The 21,664-nt window shown below is 36.0% G+C and overlaps 1 protein-coding gene and 1 non-coding gene across 2 annotated transcripts; both read right to left on the minus strand.

Moving 5' to 3' along the window:
* Nucleotides 1–11,082: 11,082 nt before the first annotated feature.
* LOC18039741 (probable LRR receptor-like serine/threonine-protein kinase At3g47570) lies at nucleotides 11,083–13,840 on the minus strand. The gene is made up of 2 exons (XM_024182583.1): nucleotides 11,569–13,840; nucleotides 11,083–11,468 (listed from the first exon to the last, which is right to left on the minus strand). Exons 1-2 carry the CDS (start codon nucleotides 13,838–13,840, stop codon nucleotides 11,083–11,085), a joined length of 2,658 nt encoding a protein of 885 aa, XP_024038351.1.
* Nucleotides 13,841–20,849: 7,009 nt separating this feature from the next.
* On the minus strand, nucleotides 20,850–20,953 carry LOC112097517. Its single transcript, XR_002905049.1, has one exon. It is a non-coding gene; the product is annotated as a small nucleolar RNA R71 (small nucleolar RNA).
* Nucleotides 20,954–21,664: the final 711 nt, after the last annotated feature.

Raw genomic sequence — 21,664 nt, forward strand, 5'->3', positions numbered from 1 at the left:
TGGTTTATTTTTACTCCCATTTTGTGTCCACCTAGATTCGCATTTTGCTTACCAATTTTCAATCGGGTTTAAATGATATGTTCTTTTTTGGGGGGGGGGGGGGGGGAATAAGATCTTTAGTGCGTACAGATGAACTTTTTTTTCAACAATAAAAAAAAAGAATTGTTAAATGAGAAATATTATCTAGTAAAATATTTATTCTTTAGTAAGACATTCACATCTAAAAATACAAACTTTGTTTTTTGACAAAAAAATTACAAACTTAATGAAAGACATCTGAAAATTGAGTAATATTAGACATTTCAATATTTAATTCCAAAATTTCTGTCTAAGTGGTGTCAGATTCATATCACGATGAAATGTGTAAAGAGTTCACTTAAAATTTGTAAAAAAATTATCATTCACACTATAAATCACACATATGATCAGTTTTAATTTTGGTTTTGTTAAAATTTTATGAACAAGTAATGGATTTTATTGTTATTAATAGTAATGCTTTTGATTTGATATGATAATCTACGATTTTATTTTATTTTAATTTAGAATTTGATTGGTAATTAATATTTGATTTAAATTGTGAATCAATTAAAAAATTGAAAGAAATTTGAAAGATAAAAAATTAATTTATTGAAAATTTGAGGGAGAAGAAAAATATTTACTTTTAATTATGTTAGATTCTTAGAACTAGAATAAATAATGAAACAATTAATGAAATAAATTAAGAATGTTAAATGTCATTACTCCTTAGTTTTGTTGTTATTATTATTAGCCGTATTTTAATAGCCCACTTGAAAGCTTGACATGATAAGATGGAATCTTCAAACAAATAGTTCGTCCTTGTCATGTAACATCATCGGCCACTACATCAGCAGGACATCAGCTTTGAGGTCCGCACGTGGAGATGTAGGCCTGCAATTTATCCTTCGAAGCTTTCGACAAAAAGAGAACATCATCTTATTTTTATGAGACAGTAAATTATCACAAATTTCCTTCATTTTGGACATCAAATCGCTATTGATTTTTTTTTTTCTATTTTTGAGATTTTATATTTTTTGCTTTAAAAAAAAAAAGATCTAAGTGTTATGTTTTATTTATTCTATTTTGGCAATTGAATGGACCCATTGGAATATGTTCGCAATAAAGAGTGTTAAAACTCTAGCTACGGGATGATTGATTATTATTATAAAATTTTTCTCTTTGAGAATATGGCGTTGTTTATCTTTGCTTCCGTTTTATGTCAACTAGATTAGAGATTTAGCACAAACAATTGCCACTTGGTTCCAAATGAGATGTTTTAATGGTTTTTTTTAAATAACATGTTTTAATGGTTAAAAAAAAATACTTTTTTAATTGTTAAAAAAAGAATTATGTAATCAGAAATACTTTCTAATAAAATATTTTCCTTTTAATGCAAACATCCACATTTTAAAAATAAAAACTCATTGTAAAACAATTGAAAATTGAGCAAGGTTTGACATCTCAATTTTCAATTCCAAAATTTCTGTAGAAGTGAAGTCACAATCATATGAATGATGAAATGCGTAAAAAAATTTACTTCGAATTTGTAAAAGATTATCATTCACACTATATATAACACATACACACCACATCATTTATTGAATTCGGAGAAAAATTAGAATATCTAACATTATTTTCATATATTTTCGATCTAAATTCTAATGGGATAGTTTAAATTTTAATACAGTTGACCTTTAGAAAATAATGATACCCACACTAAAATTTATCTACAAAGAGTTTGTGATTAATAAAACTCAGTTGAAAAAATTAATTATTTAGGATGTCAAAAGACAACAATCCTTTAAACTATGTAATAATCTAATATTGGAGTATGATCTATTAATTAATTGTCACGGATAAAAAGACTGCCTTGCAAGATAACAATTTACAATTTACCTGCAGTAGCTTAAAAGACTGTAAACTCTTAACTACAAAGTTAATACAAACATACATGCATCCAAGTCCCTATCTCGCATACAATTTCTCAAGTAAGGACGTAATTTGTCTATTTATTTCAAATAATTCCTTAGCACTTATTTGAAATGACTGAATTACATTTTAATGTTAGAGCTCTCATACTTCATTCTACTCGTTCAAAATCGTTGTTACAAGGTTAATTTGGTCATTTCAATAGGGATTCTGATGGGGTCAGCGACCTGTTTGATATAAATGAAAAAAAGTATGCCCTTATTTCGGGAAACATAAAAGGTCAGGACCTAAAAGTTATCATCCCAGTAGATAAATCGAAGGCTAATATAATATGACTAAAAGATAGGCTAATGTTAAAGCTTAATGCATGGGCATGATGTTAAGGGATTATATTACAATTCTATGGAATTAGGATTTAAATTGTGCATTAATTGTGGAATAATCGCCAGTTGAGTACTTTTGCAAGTGTTATGCTGTAAGATAAGGCAACACAGATAAAAGTTTACAGCCCTTCTAGAACCAATCAAATATATTCCAAATTAATATGAATATCTATAAAGTCATCACCACTATTAGAAGTGAAAAACAATGTTTTTCAAAAGTTAATTTAAAAAAAAAAAAGCCACAAATATAGGAGTTCATACATTGTTTACAGAATCTTCACCAAGGACTTTGACAATGCTGGCCATGTAGCCATTATTATGGGACTTGATTGCTTGTGTCACTTTTGTGCTTCTTGCAAATATTCCATGATAGCATCTTTGTTCTTCATTCTGTCACTAGGCAATTCCGCTGAGCACAGGATTCCAACTCTGTTTTCTCCTGACTTTGGCTCTCAAATTTAATTATGAACCATCTAATAAAAATTTTATCAATCATAAATTCAAAACATTGTGTTCATTCATTTGTGCTAGGTTTGGAGTGGATGAACATACAATGCCTTTACTTAGACAAGCTAAATGTTAGCATTCATGACTCACCAATAATTTTTTCACTTCTTTTTTTTTCAAATTAATTCACCAACTTATAAATAAACTATAAAAAGGTGTAAAAAGGAAAGAGAGGGGAGTTTCTCTCGCTTTTGGCATAGTGGGGCTCTAACGGGAGGCCCGCACGACGGGCTATTAGCTCAGTGGTAGAGCACGCCCCTGATAATTGTATCGTTGTGCCTGGGCTGTGATCTAATAGAACCATATACTTACTGCTGACTTTCCTAATTTCAACGAAAACAGCAGCACAGAGATGCTGATGAGAGATGGAAAAAGAGGAATGAGGGATACTTATAATCCATATCAATATTTTCCCAGGCTGAGGCAATACAATTTATTCAAGAATAGAGTAGTAATAAAATGATGCATATGTATGATGAGCAAGAAAACAGCTTCTCAAAATTCTAACTTTCCAGCAGTCTACCACCAACAAGTGCTCAACCAATTTTGGCAGCAGCAGCTTCCGAGCTACACTGCAAGAACCAGATAAACAAATTAAGCCCTAACATTAAGCAAAATGCACATTCGAGTGGGCATCCAAATAACAAAAATCCAGTTTGTGTCAACTTCTGCCGCCTTGCCGTCCTTCACACCAACTTCCGCCATCATCGATGTAAAACAAGCTATTTGAAGAAAACAAATAAACCAGTGATCTAAATGTTGACGTTAGTGATGACTATGGGTACCACCTACTACAAGTTTGCATTATTAAGCCCGTACACACACAAAATTTAAATTACTAATCTCGCTCGCAACCTCGCTGTGGGTTTTAACAATTATCAAACCCACCAACAATCTACAATGATTTTTTTGTGAATTTTCTTTTTTTTTTTGAAGAAAGCATGGATTACATTAAAGAGATAAAGCATCAATTAACCAGGGTGGGGGAACAAGACTCCACTCACCCAAACCTGACATAGAACGCCCCACCCGAGCAACAGTATGGGCAGCGGAGTTCGCAGATCGATGAACAAAAGAGAAAGCCACTTCTCCTAGAGATTGAGCCAAAGCTCTACAATCAGCAATAATAGACCCAAAACCATTAGGATAAACAACCTTATCGTTTAAAGCATTAAAGACTTGAAGGCTGTCCATCTCTAAGATAACAAAATGGAAAGCAAATTCCTTGAGCCAGCTGAGAGCTTCCTTTACACCAAAAGCTTCAGCCACACAAGCTTCAAAACTACCATGGAAGATGTCACTCTTTGCCGCAATAAAGTCACCTCCAGCTGAACGGATAACAGCCCCAAAACTAATCAAGCCTCTTGAGTTATCAATGGCTGCATCAACATTGCATTTGACCCACCCTATACTAGGTTTAAGCCAGCGAATAGAACCATGAGCAGCTGAGTCCAAAGATGGGGGGACACAGACACTCTTGCGAGCTTGCTGCCACAGGAACAGATTCTGCCCAGCAGAATTCACCACTTTTTGGACCCTCCCGTTAACATCATTCCACACTTTGTTATTCATATTCAACCATAAACCCCAGCAGACCATGGCAGATAGGCTACAATCATCAATATTACGGCAAGAAAATAAGTCCTCCAGCCAATGAACAAAGCTCACACAACTCCCATTGAAGCCCAAAACAGAGGATATCCAACAAGCTTTAGCAAAAGGGCAAGTGACCAAGACATGAAAAACAGTTTCAGAAGAAGTGTGACAGATGGGGCAGGAAGCTTGTACCTCTACCCGGCGCTGCAAGAGATTGTCGGCTGTTGGAAGGACATTTGTCAAAGCTCGCCAAAGGAAGTTCTTGACTTTTGTAGGAACAGGAAGAAGCTAGAGTTTTCGCCAAGCACTGCTGTTAGGGGGAGGATGCAATGTATCAAGCATTCTATAGCAACTACGAACAGAGTAAAGCCCTTTGGAATCAGGCAGCCAGAACCAATTATCCTTGTCAACCCTTAAGCTAAGAGGGATCCGACGAATTAGGTCTCGATCTCTAGTGTTGAAGATATCATCGACAACATCAAAGTCCCAACGACGTTGGTTAGGGACCATGAGACTGTCAACCGTTGCAGAACTGATGCTTGCTGGAAGATTAGAAGTAGTGAAGCCGCTGTCATTGTTAGGCAACCAAGGGGCACTACCAATAGAAGTCTGCTGGCCCCCTCCAATTTAAATGCGACTACCTTGACGAATAGCCGGCTGAGCAGCCAAAATTGATCTCCAAACATAACTAGGATTGCTCCCCAGCTGGGCTTCAGCAAAAGAAGTGTTCGGGTAATATCTCGCCTTGAATAGACGAGCCACAAGGGTATTGGGGTTGGTAAGGAGACGCCACCCTTGCTTTCCGAGCATTGCAACATTAAACAAATGCAATCTTTTAAACCCGATGCCCCCATGAGTCTTCGGCTTACAAAGCCTATCCCATTTCATCCATGTAATACTCCCACTGCCATTCCCTTTTTTACCCTACCAAAAGGAATTCATCATTCTTTCAAGCTCTCTACAAAGCTCCAAGGGGAGGAGGTAAATATTCATGGCGTAGTTGGGCATTGCTTGAGCTATTATCTTAAGCAAAATCTCTATTCCCGCTCTAGATAACAGCTTTTGATTCCAGCCTTGCAGGCGCTTCCACACTCTATCTCGGATATAGCTAAGGGCTGCTGACTTGCTTCTACCAATGAAAGATGGAATACCTAAGTAAGAGCCATGGTTGACAGTGCCCTGAGCCCCAAGGAGGCTACAAATTGAGTGAGCAACCTCATGGTGAACATTTGCACTAAAAGAGATGGAAGATTTATTGTAGTTAACCCTCTGACCCGAGGCAGCCCCATATTAAGATAATATAGTCTTCAACACTTAAGCCTCTTGAGGAATAACTTTGAAGAAAAGGAAGCAATCGTCAGTAAAGAAAATATGAGTGAGGGATGGAGCACCCCTAGCAATCCGAACCCCATGCAACAGCCCTGCACTTTCGTAATGGTTAATGAGCAAGCTTAAACCTTCAGCACAGATAATAAAGAGGTATGGAGATAAAAGGGTCACCTTGCCGAAGACCACGGCTAGGGACAATAGGGCTTAATTCCACTCCATCACGAGGGAACTTGTAGGTTACAGTGGAAACACAGAGCATAATCAGATCAACAAAAGCTGGAGTAAAGCCCATCTTGAGCATAATAGCGGAAAGGAAACCCCACTCGATTATATCATAGGCTTTGGCCATATCAATCTTAAAAGCAGCTGCCCCTTCTTTACCTTGTCTTTTCCGCTTAAGATAATGCATAAGCTCGGCTGAAATCATAATATTATCAATAATAGTACGACCCGGAATAAAAGCACTCTGAGAATCCGAAATGATAGACCCCAAGATCAACTTTAGGCGATTAGCCAACATCTTAGCAATAATTTTGTAAAGGACGTTACATAATGCTATGGGCCGAAAGTCAGTTATGCTTTCAGGGTTGGGAGTTTTAGGGATTAAGATCACAGTGGTCTCATTCAAGTTAGCAGGAAACTCATAATGACTAATATAGCTTAGACACGCAGCAGAGACTTCATCACCAACAATAGACCAAAAATTACCTAACCAGATATTGTATTCAAATATGTGCTTGTCTCTTGGCAAGTTAGCTTCGTCTTGTCTCACTAACAAGTTCTAGTGTTCTTAGCTGGTCTGCTTTGCCTTCTTTTCCTTGATCTAGCTCCCTCAATTCCCTATGGCTGGTCCAAGCAACCAAGGAGCGTTTGACTTACAGAATGAATGTGCACGGTTGCAACTAGATGAAGAGGAAGAGGGTGGTCTCGAGGTGGTTACAGAGGTGGATGAAAATCAAGAGAGCATAAATAACGACTTTCGTTATTGCCTAGTGGGGCGTTTTTTAACTGATAAGGTGGTCAACTTTGCTGCTATGAAGAATACTATGGCGGCATTATGGAGACCGGGGAAGGGTGTTTGTATCAAAGCTCTATCTCCTACTCTGTTCTTGTTCTAATTCTTTCATGAAATTGACGTAAGGAGGATTCTCGATTCGGGACCATGGACATTTGATCAACACATTCTCCTTGTCCATCGACTAGGTGCTGAGGAGCAACCATAAAATGTCCCTTTGTTTCATACGAATTTTTGGATCCAAGTGTATAATCTGCCCCTTGGCTTCCAATCCGAAAAGATCTTGCAAAGTATAGGCAACTATATTGGTTTGTTTCTGGAGTCGGATGAAAATAACCTTTAAGGAGTTTGGCGGAATTATATGCGGCTGAGGGTAACTCTCGATGTAAGGAAGCCTCTTAAGAGACGAATGCGACTGAAACGAACGGGAGGGGAATAGTTTTGGGTGGATTTTAAATACGAACGTCTCAATGTATTCTGCTTCATATGTGGGCTTCTTGGCCATACTGATCGCAACTACCCTTCCTTGTACGACGGGGTGGATGTTAATGCTCCTAGACCCTATGGCATATGGCTGAAAGCGGCATCTAGACGTGGTTTGCTGAATTTCGGTGACCGGTGGCTGAGGACAGCACCTCCAGAAAAGGAGGAAGGAAATCTTGACAACTACTCCAACTCAGGGTGTGAAAAGGTAGTAGGTGAGATTAGGGCCACAATATCCGCGAAGACTGGGAACAAATCTCGTGGGAAAGAGCAGGTGGGTGGGAATGTGCCTACTTTTGCAGAACCCCCCACTCTTGTCAGAGGTTGGAGTCAAATGGAAAGTAATGGCCAGAATTCGGGGGATCCTGCAAGTGGCATGGCCATAGTCAAGGCCAATGACGGTAATTACGATTCTCAACTCATCATTTCAGATGCTAAGCGCAGAAGATCAAGTAATGGGCCGCTTCCAATAGTGGGTCACGAAGAGTTGGTTACAATTCCCATAATGGAAATCTCGGATGTGCCAAAAAACGGACCAGCGGTGGGACCTGCAAATCAGGCCCACCGAACCAAATGAGTTGCTTCAGTTGGAACTGTCGTGGTTTAGGCCACCCACGAACAGTTCAAGTTCTTGTTAATCTGGCCAAGTAGTATAAGCCTGATTTTCTTTTTTTGATGGAAACTTTGTGCCGTAGAGATAAATTAGAGAAGCTCAAAATTCAGCTTGGTTATGTCGGCTTGTTTGTGGTAGATAAGGTTGGTCAGAGTGGTGGGCTTGCTTTATTTTGGAAGCCCAACTTCATGGTTCAATTGCTCAAGTTTGGGAAAACTTTCATTGATGTGGCTGTTAGGGATTCAGAGGGGAGACAGTGGCGTATCACGGGTTACTATGGCTTTCCCGAATCTATCCGTTGTCATGATTCTTGGAGGTTGCTACGGTCTCTGGCTATGACTTCCTCTCTTCCTTGGATTTGTTTGGGCGATTTTAATGACCTTCTCCATTCTAGCGAAAAACGTGGGAAGCATAAGCATCCGCAGTGGAAATTACATGGGTTTCAAGAAGCAATTTCCGATGCGGGTCTCTTCGATTTGGGCATGAGGGGTTACCAATTCACTTGGGAGCGATCCCGGGGCTGCGAAGATTGGGTTGAGGAGCGGTTGGATCGAGGCCTTGCCTTTAGTTCTTGGATTCATCTCTTCTCGACAGCGAAGGTAACCAGTGTGGAAGCTTCCTGCTCGGACCACCTCCCTATTTTCCTTGAGCCTGTTCCGATGGTGAGATCCCCGAGAACTAAGAAGTTTCGTTTTGAGAATAGTTGGCTGCGCGAGCCCGATTGTTGTGATGTTGTGAAGGTTAGTTGGGCTTCGACTTTAGGAGTGCCTATTCAAAATAGACTTGCTTCATGTGGCACTGCTCTGCTTCATTGGGGCAAGCATCTCACCCAAGATTTTCAAGCTCGCATGTTGGATTGCAAAAGGAAGATGGCTTTGCTTCGGGGCAATCGCGATTCGGCAAGTGTGGATAGTTTCTCTGAAGCTAGGAAGCGCTACAACGAGCTTTTGCACAGCCACGAAATCTTTTGGAAACAGAGGGCAAAATCTATATGGCTTAAAAAAGGTGACATGAACTCAAGATACTTCCATGCTATGGCCTCAGCTCGAAAGAAGCAAAATACGATTGAGAAGCTTCGGAATGCCCAGGGGCAGTGGTGCACTACTCCGGAAGACATCAGCGAAATCATTCACAAGTATTTCACTCATATCTTCTCCTCAGAACGTGGCTCATGTGCTGCGGTCCTTCATTATGTTGAGCCACGAATTACGACCGAGCAGAATCACTCTCTTATGGAGCCTTATTTAAAATCACAAATGTTAGAGAAATACTTTTAGTAATACATAAAAACTTAAACTATATAATTCAAACTATAAATTTGTAATAATTGTCTAAAACCTATATACAATACTAAATTCTAGATTTTATTAATGTAAATAAGAAATTAAAATTTCAACATTAAAAAATAGACACAAAATATATTAATCTAACACAAAATATTTCTGTTATAGGCAAAGCATCATTACTAATACGTATGCGTTGCTCTATATTTTAATCAATATACAAGTATTGTCAAGAATATTAATAGGTAAATTTTGTATTATAGCTACGTTAATAGTAAATTAAACAAATAAAAATTCAACTTTAGTAAGCAATCATTGGGTTCAAGTCATTAAAGCAAAACAAACAAAATCAATCAAATTAAAATAAAATATCAATAATATTAAACTTGAAAATTGAAAAATCTGTACTTATTAAAAACTTAGTATATTTATCTTAATATATATCATTATCTAATGAGGACACCAATCCACACTTTGTTAAGAACTTTAGCTAACATATATTTATGATTAAAATTAAAAACATAAATAATTAAAATAAAGAATGCAAGTTGGGTATCCGATGGATTTTCCTCTCAATACCAAATGCACATGTAATCCACAGCGAGTTTTAACTTGAAATATGAAGCCTGCCTTCAATCTAAAAAATTGCCCACAATGAGTGAATTTTTACGGATTGATTTTAGCGGATTTGTAGGGTAGAAGGTAATTTTGCCATTCTTAGCTGTTGTGCCGCTAAAGGGATATTAATAAATAAACCGGGTTTGGCCTTTTGTGGAAAAGCCCTGCTCTGCTCTGTTTTCGCCCCGTGGGATCCGCCTCCAAAGGCCCAAGTTTTTTATTTATTGCTTGAGAATGGTGTTCAAAACATTGCAAGATGAAGGGTTTTATCAGATTGATGAAGGGATGCCGATAGTCAAAGCTCAATAGAAAATTGACTGTGGGAATTGGGATCCTATTATTTGAAAAGTAATAATAAGTTTTATTAAAGATTATAGTAGAGTTGGACTACTATTGGCACCCCTTTAAAATCCTCCTTAATTCCTTTTGGACATTTGCAACTTTAGCCTCTCGTAAAATTACACTTAAGGACCAAACATATTTTGATTAAACTCACATGTTTTTATTTTGTGAAATGAGTTGGCCAAATGAGCACATACTTTGCTCTCACGAATTTTGAGGTTCATTCACCATAAGTACTTTCTCTTTGAGTAGAGTATATTTCACATAAAATCAGGTGTAATCAAGAAAATAGTTTAAATATTTGAACTACCATATCATTGACCTATTTCAAATTAGATTTGATTTTGAAAGAAAAAAAAAAAAGACTTGTGAGGGTCGGCCAGTCGAATTCAATATGTGCTGGGGCGGTAGGCTCGAGGAATTAGAATCTGCCAAATATTAAGAGTAGTATTTCGTTGTTTGAGGGTTGTATGTGTTTTAAATACGGGGGCCTAGGATAGATAACTCTTTCACAAAATAAAATTACATTGCCATTTTCGTCACTTATCAGTTTCATGTCAAGGATTCAACGGCAAAACATCAATTATTTGAGCATATAATTTAATGGAGTTAATTTATGATTTACTTGTTAATTCTCACGGTCGTCACGGACAAAAGCCTGCCCTGCAAGTTGCAATTTATCTGAAATTTAAGGGATTTTATTGCAATTCTACTGCATTATGATTTAATTTTTGCATCAACAGTGGAATAGTTGCTAGTTGAGTACTTTTGCAAGTGTCATGCGGTAAGTTATGGCAACACAGATCAAATCTCTCTTGGAAGTGAACGAATGTTATTCAAGGTCAACTTAAGGACAAAAAATAGTAAGTTTATACATGTGAACTAGCTTTTGTTTTAAGAATTCGATCAAGGACTTTGACAAAATTTGATAGCCATATACATATCACAACTATTATGGAACTTGCGTTATAATTTGATTGCTTGTATCATTTTTTGGGCTTCTTGCAGTTCCATGATGGCATCTTGGATCTTCATTCTATCACGCGGCAATTCTTCTGAGCACAGGATTCCAACCCTCAGTATTGACACTTGAATCTCATGAAATTTAGCTCTCAAGTTTGGTTGCAATTCCGTGACAATGTCAGCTTGAATTTCAAGTGCTTCTTCAAGAATTGCCGGGTCGATAATTTCAGCTACTTGATCTGGAAGACCCATCTTTGCATACTTGTGAAGACTAAGGCCTTCTTCAAACATTTCATCGGTAGGTCTCTTTCCGGTGAACATTTCCAGCAGTAGGATGCCAAAACTGTACACATCTCCATGTGTTGAAACCTCACCCAATGCTCCATATTCTATGATTTAAGAATTATTCATTAGTATGGGACAATTGTCACCATAAGAAAGGATTAAAATGATATAAAATTAATGAAAAATGATGTTATGAACTAGTACCTGGAGCAACATAACCAATAGATCCTCTTACTCTGCTTGTGCTAGTTTGATACGGAGAGTTGTCATGTAGGAGCCTTGATAACCCAAAATCACCGACATGAGCAACCATTTCATTGTCAAGTAACACATTGCTTGGCTTAAGATCACAATGAACAATGCTTGTGTGGCAATGGTGATGAAGATACTCCAATACATTAGCCACATCAATGGCTATGCTCAGCCTTTGCATCAAATTCAGCTTTGGCCTTTGATTTTGCTCGTCTTCCTTTTGATTTAACCAATTCTCTAGACTCCCATTAGGCATGAACTCGTAAACTAAAGCCTTGAACTCATTGCCTCTGGTATCTATACTGGAACAAGAAGTAATTATTTTGACAAGATTACGATGCCGGATGCTCCTCAAGGCTTCACATTCAGCTATGAAACTTTTTGAAGCTCCCCTCTGTTGAAGATCTAGCACCTTCACCGCAACATTTGTTTCTTCAGTACCAAGGATGCCTTTATACACGTAACCATAGCCCCCAATACCTATCAAATTGGCAGAGGAGAATCCTTCTGTTGCTTTTAGGAGCTCTGCGTAAGAAATCTTCAAATACTTATCCTCTATTGAAGAATTAACTAAAGCCTTGCTTCTTCTTCTTCTTTTCCTCCGCTGATAAAATACAAATACTATGAAACATGTTGAGAGCAAACAAGGCAAGAGAACTGCCGAGATGACTATCTTGAAAGTGGAATGTTGCCACAATTTCCTCGAGCCCCTGGATCGGCAACTATGCAAATGCAATTCTGGGCTTCCACCACAGAGTTTATTGTTTCCTATGATTGAAACTGCTCTTCCATTCTTAAATACACCTTCACTTGGTACCTCTCCCTCTAGATTGTTGAAGGACAGATTCAACTTTTGCAGAAAGCGAAATGTATTCAGAAACATGGGGATTTTGCCGGAAAAGTTGTGCCGCGAAAGATCAAGGTCTTGAAGACCTTTTAAAGAACTAAAACCAGAATGTATAGGCCCTTGAAAGGAATTATCACTGAAGTTCAGATACTCCAGGCCAACACAACTTGCAAGTGAGCTTGGAATTTCACCTGATAACTTATTCTCCGATAAGTCTAGCTGCTGAATACCTTTCAGGCGGCCTACTTCCAAAGGTATAGGACCACTTAAATGATTGCGGGACAAGTCTAACAACACAAATGAAGATAGACCAATAACTTCACGGGGTATAGCCCCAGAAAGATTGTTATCTGAGAGATCTAATTTCTGCAGCTGCAAACAATTTCCAAGAGCTGAAGGTATGCTTCCTCGTATGGAATTTCCCTGTAAATCGACTTCTGTCAGGAAAATTAAATTCCCTAGTGATGAAGGAATTTCTCCAGAAATTTTGTTTCCAAACAAGGACAATACTTGTAATTTCAGAAGATATCCAACAGAAGTAGGAATGCTTCCTGTAAGAAGATTCACCTCCATGGCTATTAAGATCAAATTTTTCAAGTTCCCAACTCCTGTTGGAATGGTGCCAGAAATCCTATTTGCTGACATGTATAAATAGATAAGGTGGGATGAGAAATTAGCAATGGAATTAGGCAATACCCCACTTAGACTATTCCTGCTTAGGCTGACTACTTCTAAGAAGGTACAATTCACCAAAGAATCTAGAAATCTAAGGTCATTACCCTTTCCAGTTCCAAGGTTATTTCTTGCAAAATTGAGCCTAATCAGATTCTTCAATTTTCCCAAATCTTCTGGTATAGAACCTGCCATTAAGTTATCCGAAAAATCTAGTTTTTCCAGCTTACTTGCATTAGAAATTGAAGGAGGTATTTCCCCCGTAAACCTGTTACTCCCCAATAGAAGCACGCGTATATTAGGAAGTGTGAAGCCAACGTAATGAGGAATTTCGCCGACAAGTTTGTTTTCTGTCACAGCAAAGTAATCCATTGAAGAGATATTAAATAGCTGGATGGGAATCGAACCTGTTAAGGAATTTGCAGAGACTTGGAACATGTTTAGCTGCTTCAATAGGCCAAGCTCACTAGGAATGTTGCCACTGAGGCGATTTTCTGAAAGAGAAAGCTGTTGAAGAAACGAGAGGTTTGAAAGTGACTGAGGAATAGACCCAGTATAATTGTTACCAGTAAGTCCAAGTCCTACTAACTTGAACAAATTGCTCAATTCAGAAGGAATGTTCCCTTCAAGCTTGTTCGTGACTAAGTCAAGAATCCTGAGTTCTGAACAATGAGTAATATTTGTAGGAATCTCTCCTTGCAACATATTAAGACTGAATCTGATGGATCGTAGCCGAAACAAGCGACCAGTTTCAGGTGGGATTTTACCATAGAATTTATTTTGTTGAAGGTTGATAAGTCTAAGGAATGTCAAGTTGGCTATAAAAGGAGAGATTGTACCTGTCAAATTTTGGGCCCGGAGATCCAGAGCAACGACTCTTCGATGTCGAAGGCTACAAGTGACACCATGCCACTGGCAAAAGTCAACAGAATCATTCCATGTACTCAAGGCTCCAAAGGGATCATCAACAACCTTGCTTTTGAAAGCAAGCAAAGCAAATTTATCAGTTTCACTTCCAAGATTAGCACAATGGGAAGAAGGGAAATGAAAGTAATTTAGAAAAATGAAATGGAAGAAAATTAAGAATGCTACATGGGGAATTTTAGAAGGCTTCATTGCTGTTGTGAGAATCTCTGATCCAAATGTTTTTACTGGGAATTTAGTGTTCCAGATTTGGTGCACTGCTATGCCTCAGCGCCATCCTAATTATAGTTTAAAGTTACTAGAGAAATGACAATTTCTTCGATCAGCAATGACATTTCCGTGGAAAAATGCTGAAATAGGCAAGGAAACTACAGGGAAAGCTCTTGAATCAATAACAAATTAATGTTGTTCTGTTCTTTCTGTAGAAAATTTTAGAACTAATGCAGCTTTTAAACTTTTTTATTTGTACCGTTGAAATTCGTGTACTAGAAAACAACATAAAGTTTGGTAGACCTGATGTCAAGTTTGCATGACCACAAATGAAGACGTCACAAAATAGGTGTCGTGTAATTAAAATGCAAGAAATCAATAATATATTCATGACACACTTAGCCTATTTTCTCAGAACTCTTCAGACATCCACTCTCTCATAGTTGAAGAAAATGACTGAAGGTGTTTAATATTTCCCCAAGGTGTTTGATGAAATTCTCACCCCGCAATCTTGAAGGATAACCCAGCACCTCAATCCTCGTGGAATGGGCAACAAGAAATTGCGGTGAGTGAAACAGCAATTGAGCATGGTGTAGATAAGATATCAAGGACACTTGGTCCTAAAATCATTGCTTGATGATTTTATAACCATTGGATTCTATTGTCCCAATATACATCTGTAGATAGAACAATTCAGCTTGTATTAATTGAATCAAAAACTTCTAAATTGTTTATGCTGATAGCAATGCAAGAGTTAATTCCTTAGAGTTTTTTTGTACTGTTCCTATTTTACCTTTAAAAAGCTGACATTTTCAATAAGCCGATTCAACTTTATTTAGAATATTATTGTGGAAAAGGCTGACGAGTGGCTAAATGGTTAGACGCATAGTTTGTTCTCACAAATTTTCAAGTTCATTCACTATGAGCATCTTCTCCTCAAACGAGAGTAAATTACACTAAAACTTGGGTGTCTTGTCTGCAACCAAGAAAATGGTGTTGACATTTGAACTGTGATATAATTGACCTAATTCAATTTAAGTTTAATATGTCCTTTTTCATAATTGTTTTTTCATCTACTTAATTGTTGTTAAGGTTGACATGTTGTCCAATAAAGTAGTTTTCCTTTTATTAAATTAATGGGTAATTTTTACTTTCCTCCCTTGAGTTTTAGACTTTTTGCACTTAGATGGCGAAGATCCGTTTATTAATAAAAACCCCCCTATGAATTGCAAACGTTAGTTCTCCGTTAGTTGGTTGTGGGCACTTTGGTAATCTCATTTGACAAGCAAAAGTTTTACACTTTTTGGTTAACATGAGTGAGTTGTCAAATCAGTTTAAAAAATTGTGTCTTAATTTATAAAGCAAAATTTGTAAAACAATTCAAAGTGGCATTTTCTCTTTTGTGAAGCACGGTTGTGGCCTTTTCTGTTTCAACAAGCACGATTAAGAGCTCTGTTTAGAAGGCAATAAAATATTCTTTGTTGTAGAGCAGTATCCATTACTTGTGTAAAGTAAATAAGAAGCACAAGACCTACATTATGTATCGCTCTGAATTTCGCCGATGCCCCAGGAATCCAAATCGCTTTGTTGAAGCCGGTAAAAGGTTAGCCTCTTACAATATTTTTTTTTTTTGGTCCTAATTTGGAGCGTTTTGATACTACTCTAAGTGGAAAATGTCGAGTAGGTGCTTGATTTCTTGTTAATTGACATGATTTTGATGAGATTTGTAGAATTGTAGAGTAAATTTGTTTACTTTAAAGTAGTAATACTCTTATACTAGCATATGTTATCAAACCACATTACAAGTCCATTAACTGTTAAAGACATTTTCAACTTTTATTTAAAAAGACGAGAAAAAAAAAATTTATCCAAATGCACTTAGTCATTTATAAAATGTTTGTTTCGGAAATCATTTTTTTCACGATTGTTTGTAGAAAATAGAAAACTAACTTTGAGAAATAATACTAAACACCCTTAAATATTATTTAATGTTGTAGTGTAATTAATGGATTATCTTCTCACTTGTTTTAGGATGATTTGAACATTGGTATTATAGTCACATTCTTTGCATTTGGTATTTATTACATTTTAGTTTTTTCTTTAATATATGTATCATTTATTTATGTTGTTTTATGGTATTGCAGTGTGGTGTATTATGATGTTGAAGTAGTATTTTGGTTTATATGATTTATTGTTAGGGTTAAAATTGTCTTTTTATTTATTGAATTCAATTGTAAATAACCCATTTAAGGGGTATAATAGTAATATTATGGTTGTTATAAACTTGGCGCCAAATGTTTCAGATGTGTACAAATCCAACAGGGGCATTTTAGAGTTTTTAACTTCCACTAACAGTCAACTATAAATTAACTGACGGTAGGGGGGTTTTCACTAATAAACGAATCTTCGCCATCTAAGTGCAAAAAGTCCAAAACTCAAGGGAGGAAAGTAAAAATTACCCTTAAATTAATATCATGGGACCCACCAAATTAAAAAATAAAAATTTAAGGACAGATTTACTCTACTATTTAGGTAATGTTTACTTGCTGGAGTGGGAGTATGGAGTGTGGATTCCTCCCACTCCAGTATTTACTTACCTTAAAAAAGGGGAGAGTGGGAGTGAGAATCCGTGGGTCCCACTCAATTTTAGAGTGGGGAGTGGGATTCCCACTCCCATGGGGGGAGGTGGGAGTGGGAATCCACTCCCCCCTCTTTCCATTTTATCTTTATAATTAAAATTAAAATAAATAAATAATATTTAATAAAATAAATAATATCATATTTATTAAAAATAATAATTATATCATATTTATTTTATTAAATTTAATAAAATAAAAATAAATAAATATTATATTTAAATTAATAATATTAAACATTAATTTTAATAAATATTAATTAATTATTTATTTAATAATAATAAATATTTTATTCTAAAAAAAATTAATTTTGTACTATATTATCAATAATAATATTTCATTTGTGTTGCTATTATTAATAATTTTTCTTCACATAATTTAAATTTAAATTAATAAAAAATTATGATTTACATAATTAAGAATATTATTAATTATTATTAATTTATAAATATAATAAAATATTTATTTTATTTTCCAAATATATTTTTTATTAATTTTTTAATTACAAATTATAATTCTATACATAATGATAAAATTGTAATTTAAAACAATTTACTCCCAATCCAAGACAAAGTAAACAAATAATTGGGATTCTGATTGACAACCCATACTTTCATTTAGTCTAAGTAAACACCATATTCCCACTCCCACTCCACACTCCTAATCCAAGGATTCCCACTCCAATCCAAAAAGTAAACGCAGCATTAATATATTTAGATTGGTTAAGCCTGTCATTGTTGTGGTGAACCTGATCCACGCGATAATGTCCAATCGGTTTTTATTTATTTTCTGATTGTTTTTCTTCGTGCACATTTCCTCCATTCTGCGTACCTGAAATAAATTATTGAACAAGAAAAATAAATAAAAGTAATTGATAAATATAGAAAAAATGTAAATAACTTATTCTTAGACAAGGACATAGCCAAGAATTTGATCGAGTTAGGGCATATTTAAAATCAAAGATAACTCGAATGTGCGACTACGCGTGTCGTAAGTTCTCATTTGAGAAATTGTGTAGTGGACTCCACAAACTCCAAATGAGAACTTGCCACATGCACAATCGTGCTCCTTATAGAGTGTGTCTGCATGCATCTAATTGAAACCCTATTTAAAGTAGAATACACTTCTAAAAATTTAGATAGCAATATATAACATTATAAATATAATATTCATTGATAATAAATTTACTTATTACAATTGTTCTAGTTGAAAACTCCTCAATGAGATTTTATGAGTTGAAAATAATGTATGATAGTTTCATTATCAATATAAGCAAAAATATATTTTTCAATATACAAGACTCAATTATTACTTAATTTGCTCTTAAAATCTTTTAACACATACAAACCACATCATTTATTGAATTGGGAGAAAAATTGGAATATCTAACATTATTTTCAGATATTTTCGATCTAAATTCTAATGGGATAGTTTAAATTTTAATATAGTTGACCTTTAGAAAATAATGATACCCGCACTGAAATTTATCTGCAAAGAGTTTGTGATTAATATAACTCATTTAACAAAATTAACTATTTAAGATGTCAAAAGACAACAGTCCTTTAAACTATGTAACAATCTAATATTGGAGCATGATCTATTAATTAACTGTCATGGATAAAAAGGCTGCCTTGCAAGATAACGACTTACAATTTACCTGCAGTAGCTTAAAAGACTGTAAACTCTTAACTACAAAGTTAATACAAACATGCATGCATCCAGGTAGAGATGGCAAAACCCCGGGCCGGGTCCGGGTATTGCCATGACCGGACCCTGCCCGAATGCAACCGGTCCGAGTCCGGGTCCGGGCCGGGTTTTAATCCGGGTACCCGAATTTTATATTTTTTAATATTTTATGTGTATATATTTTTTATTTTTTGGTAATTTTATAAGTTTTAAATTTATTTCAATAAAATTTGACATGAAAATATAAACTTTAAGTGTTTAAAACTTTATATATGTATAATAAATAAGTCAAATAAATATAAAATATTTAAAATAATATATATTTTATAATTTTTTTAAATAAAATCCGGGTTCCAGGTTTATCAAGTGATGCCCAAGACCGACCCGGCTTCATACCCGGGCCGGGTATTACCCGGCCCGCAACACCCGGGTACGGTCCTGTTGGTCTAAAATTCTTATGAACTGTTGATGGTGACGTGGCAGCATATTAGTGGACTAAAACTTACGCGTACGGTACATGCATTACACAGGATTATTTTCAACCAAACCGCGTTACTGTTCAAAGCCGGGTCAAACCGCGTTACTGTTCAAAGCCAGGTCAAACCGTGTTACTGTTCACCCTCATGGTCAAACCGCGTACTGTTGACTGATGACGTGGCGCAATCCTGAGCGTTCAAACTGTTTTTAATCTGATGGCCATGATTTACTCCATGTATCTATAAAAAGGGGGCCTCTCCCCCCTAATTTGATATCTCTGAATTTATTTTTGGACTCCATGTTCTGTAATTCCTTCTCTATCTTGTATTTTCTATGTATTTTAATAAATTCTCATTTTGCCCTTAGTTCAATTATGAGTAGCTAATTTTCTTTCAAGTTTGGGTTGAAGGTGAAGTCTCAACATGTGTTATGGGATTTATGTGGTAAATTTATTTTCTCTTCCCCTCCAATTTTTGTGGATGTTTTGACTTCTCGTCCACAAATAATACTAATTTTGTCTAGTACCGCCTTGGTTTCACCGGCCCCCTAGTACAAGGTTATTATTATTTGGCACGATAAGCCCTTAGCACTATATTGATTAGAGCGTGGTTCATGAGGTGTGGATTCCCCCCTCATGATTTAATTGGCATTAATAAGGATTATTTAGCCCATGATGCATGTTGATACGGATCCAGGTACGACATTTCAATAGAATTCTCTTCAATTTATTCTCGACATTTCAATTCCAATTTTAGAATTTATTATCGCCATTTTAATTTAAGTTTTAGCATATTCCAAATTATTTCTACCACAAATCCAATCACCCATTTACAAAATTAATTCTACACACAATTAAAATCCACCTCCTCGTGGGATCGACACTCGTCTCCATTAATCTATTCTACAATAGATTCGTGTGCTTGCGAGTACATTAAAATTTGCACAACAAGTTTTTGGTGCCGTTGCCGGGGAAGGTAAGTAATTTTAATTCATAGAATTAATTTTTGTGAATAATTTCTTTTAATTGTTTTCTTGTAATTTTTTTTTATTAAAAAAAAAGTGAATCTATATTTAAAGGTTAGTATTTCTTTTCTTTTTCTCCTCTTTAAAATTCTGTAATTTAATTTTCAATTTATTTTTCTTTGTAATTTTTTTTGTTTATCTTATTAATTTATTTCACGTATTTGTTTTTGTGTATTTTTATAGAAATGTTTTAATAGAACAATAAGGTTAGTATCGTAATTTCTCCCTCTTATTTATTTTTATTTGTTTTGTTCCCATCTTTATTTTCATTTTATTTGTTTTGCATGCATGGTCGTAGGTCATTATTACCTAATCTTGAACCTATAGACCTTGAACTAGAAAAAACACTTCGCACACACAAACAAATTAAAAATAAAATGGATTTGCAACCATAGGAGAGGCCATTTAAGGACTACTTCAGTCCTTTAGCTAATTTGAGCACATCATGCATAAGATACCCAAATGTAGCTGCTAGGAGCTTTGAATTAAAACCTAGTGTGCTAAATTGTCTTCCCATATTCTATGGCTTAGAAAATGAGCACTCATATAATCATCTGAATGATTTTCATGCTATTTGTCAAACTTTTAAACACGAGAATTTTTCAGACGATGATGTTAAACTCATATTATTCCCATTTTCTGTAAAAGATAGAGCTCGTTCATGGCTTAATACATTGCCTGCTAATAGCATTGCATCATGGGAACAAATGGTAACAAAATTTTTGAATAAATATTTCCCAGTGCATAAAACCAATGCTATTCGCAGGGAAATCTCAGAGTTTACTCAGAGAGAAGACGAGCAGTTTTTCGAAACATAGGAGCGATTCAATGGGCTACTCTTGAAGTGTCCACATCATGGGTATGAGAAATGACATCAATGCCAATACTTTTTGGAGGGATTATTGCCGAATGTGCAAGAATGGCTAATGGCAACAAGTGGAGGAGAGCTAATGTCAAAAAGTGCATCAGAGATTTGGGAATTCTTCCAGCGACAAGCGGATAATTCCCAACAACGGAGTCGATCACTCAAGAATACTAGAAGAATTAAGGGAGTAAATAAGGTTCACATTGGCGAATCTAGTTCAGAAATTAAAGAAGTCAAGGAGATGGTTGAAGGTCTTGCTCGACAAATAGCATCGTTATCGACTGCTAAATCAACAGAACCACATGACCATGACTCATACTCATATCAAGTCAATGTCATAGGTGTAATGAGAAAGCCATCAAATTACAACCCATACTCCAACACATATAACCCTGGATGGAGAGACCACCCCAATTTTTCATGGTCTCAAGAATTCCAACAGAATGGACCAGCAGCTCCAGCTCCACCAATGCAACAAATTTCTCAAATTCCTCAAGCCTCTCAGCCCCCATTTAGACCATACAACCAGAACCAAAACTACTCTCAACCCAGACCATGGGAGGATGCATTCCAGAATTTTAAGAATGTTACTCACTCCACGATTGAGCAACAGAACCGCACCATTGATGGACTACAAAATGAGTTGAGAGCAGGCTTCAACTCACAAGCTCAATCAGTTTCAAGCCTCGAGAAGATGGTGGGACAACT

This window comes from Citrus clementina, unplaced genomic scaffold, assembly GCF_000493195.1.
Source record: "Citrus clementina cultivar Clemenules unplaced genomic scaffold, Citrus_clementina_v1.0 scaffold_6, whole genome shotgun sequence".
Lineage (NCBI taxonomy): Eukaryota > Viridiplantae > Streptophyta > Magnoliopsida > Sapindales > Rutaceae > Citrus > Citrus x clementina.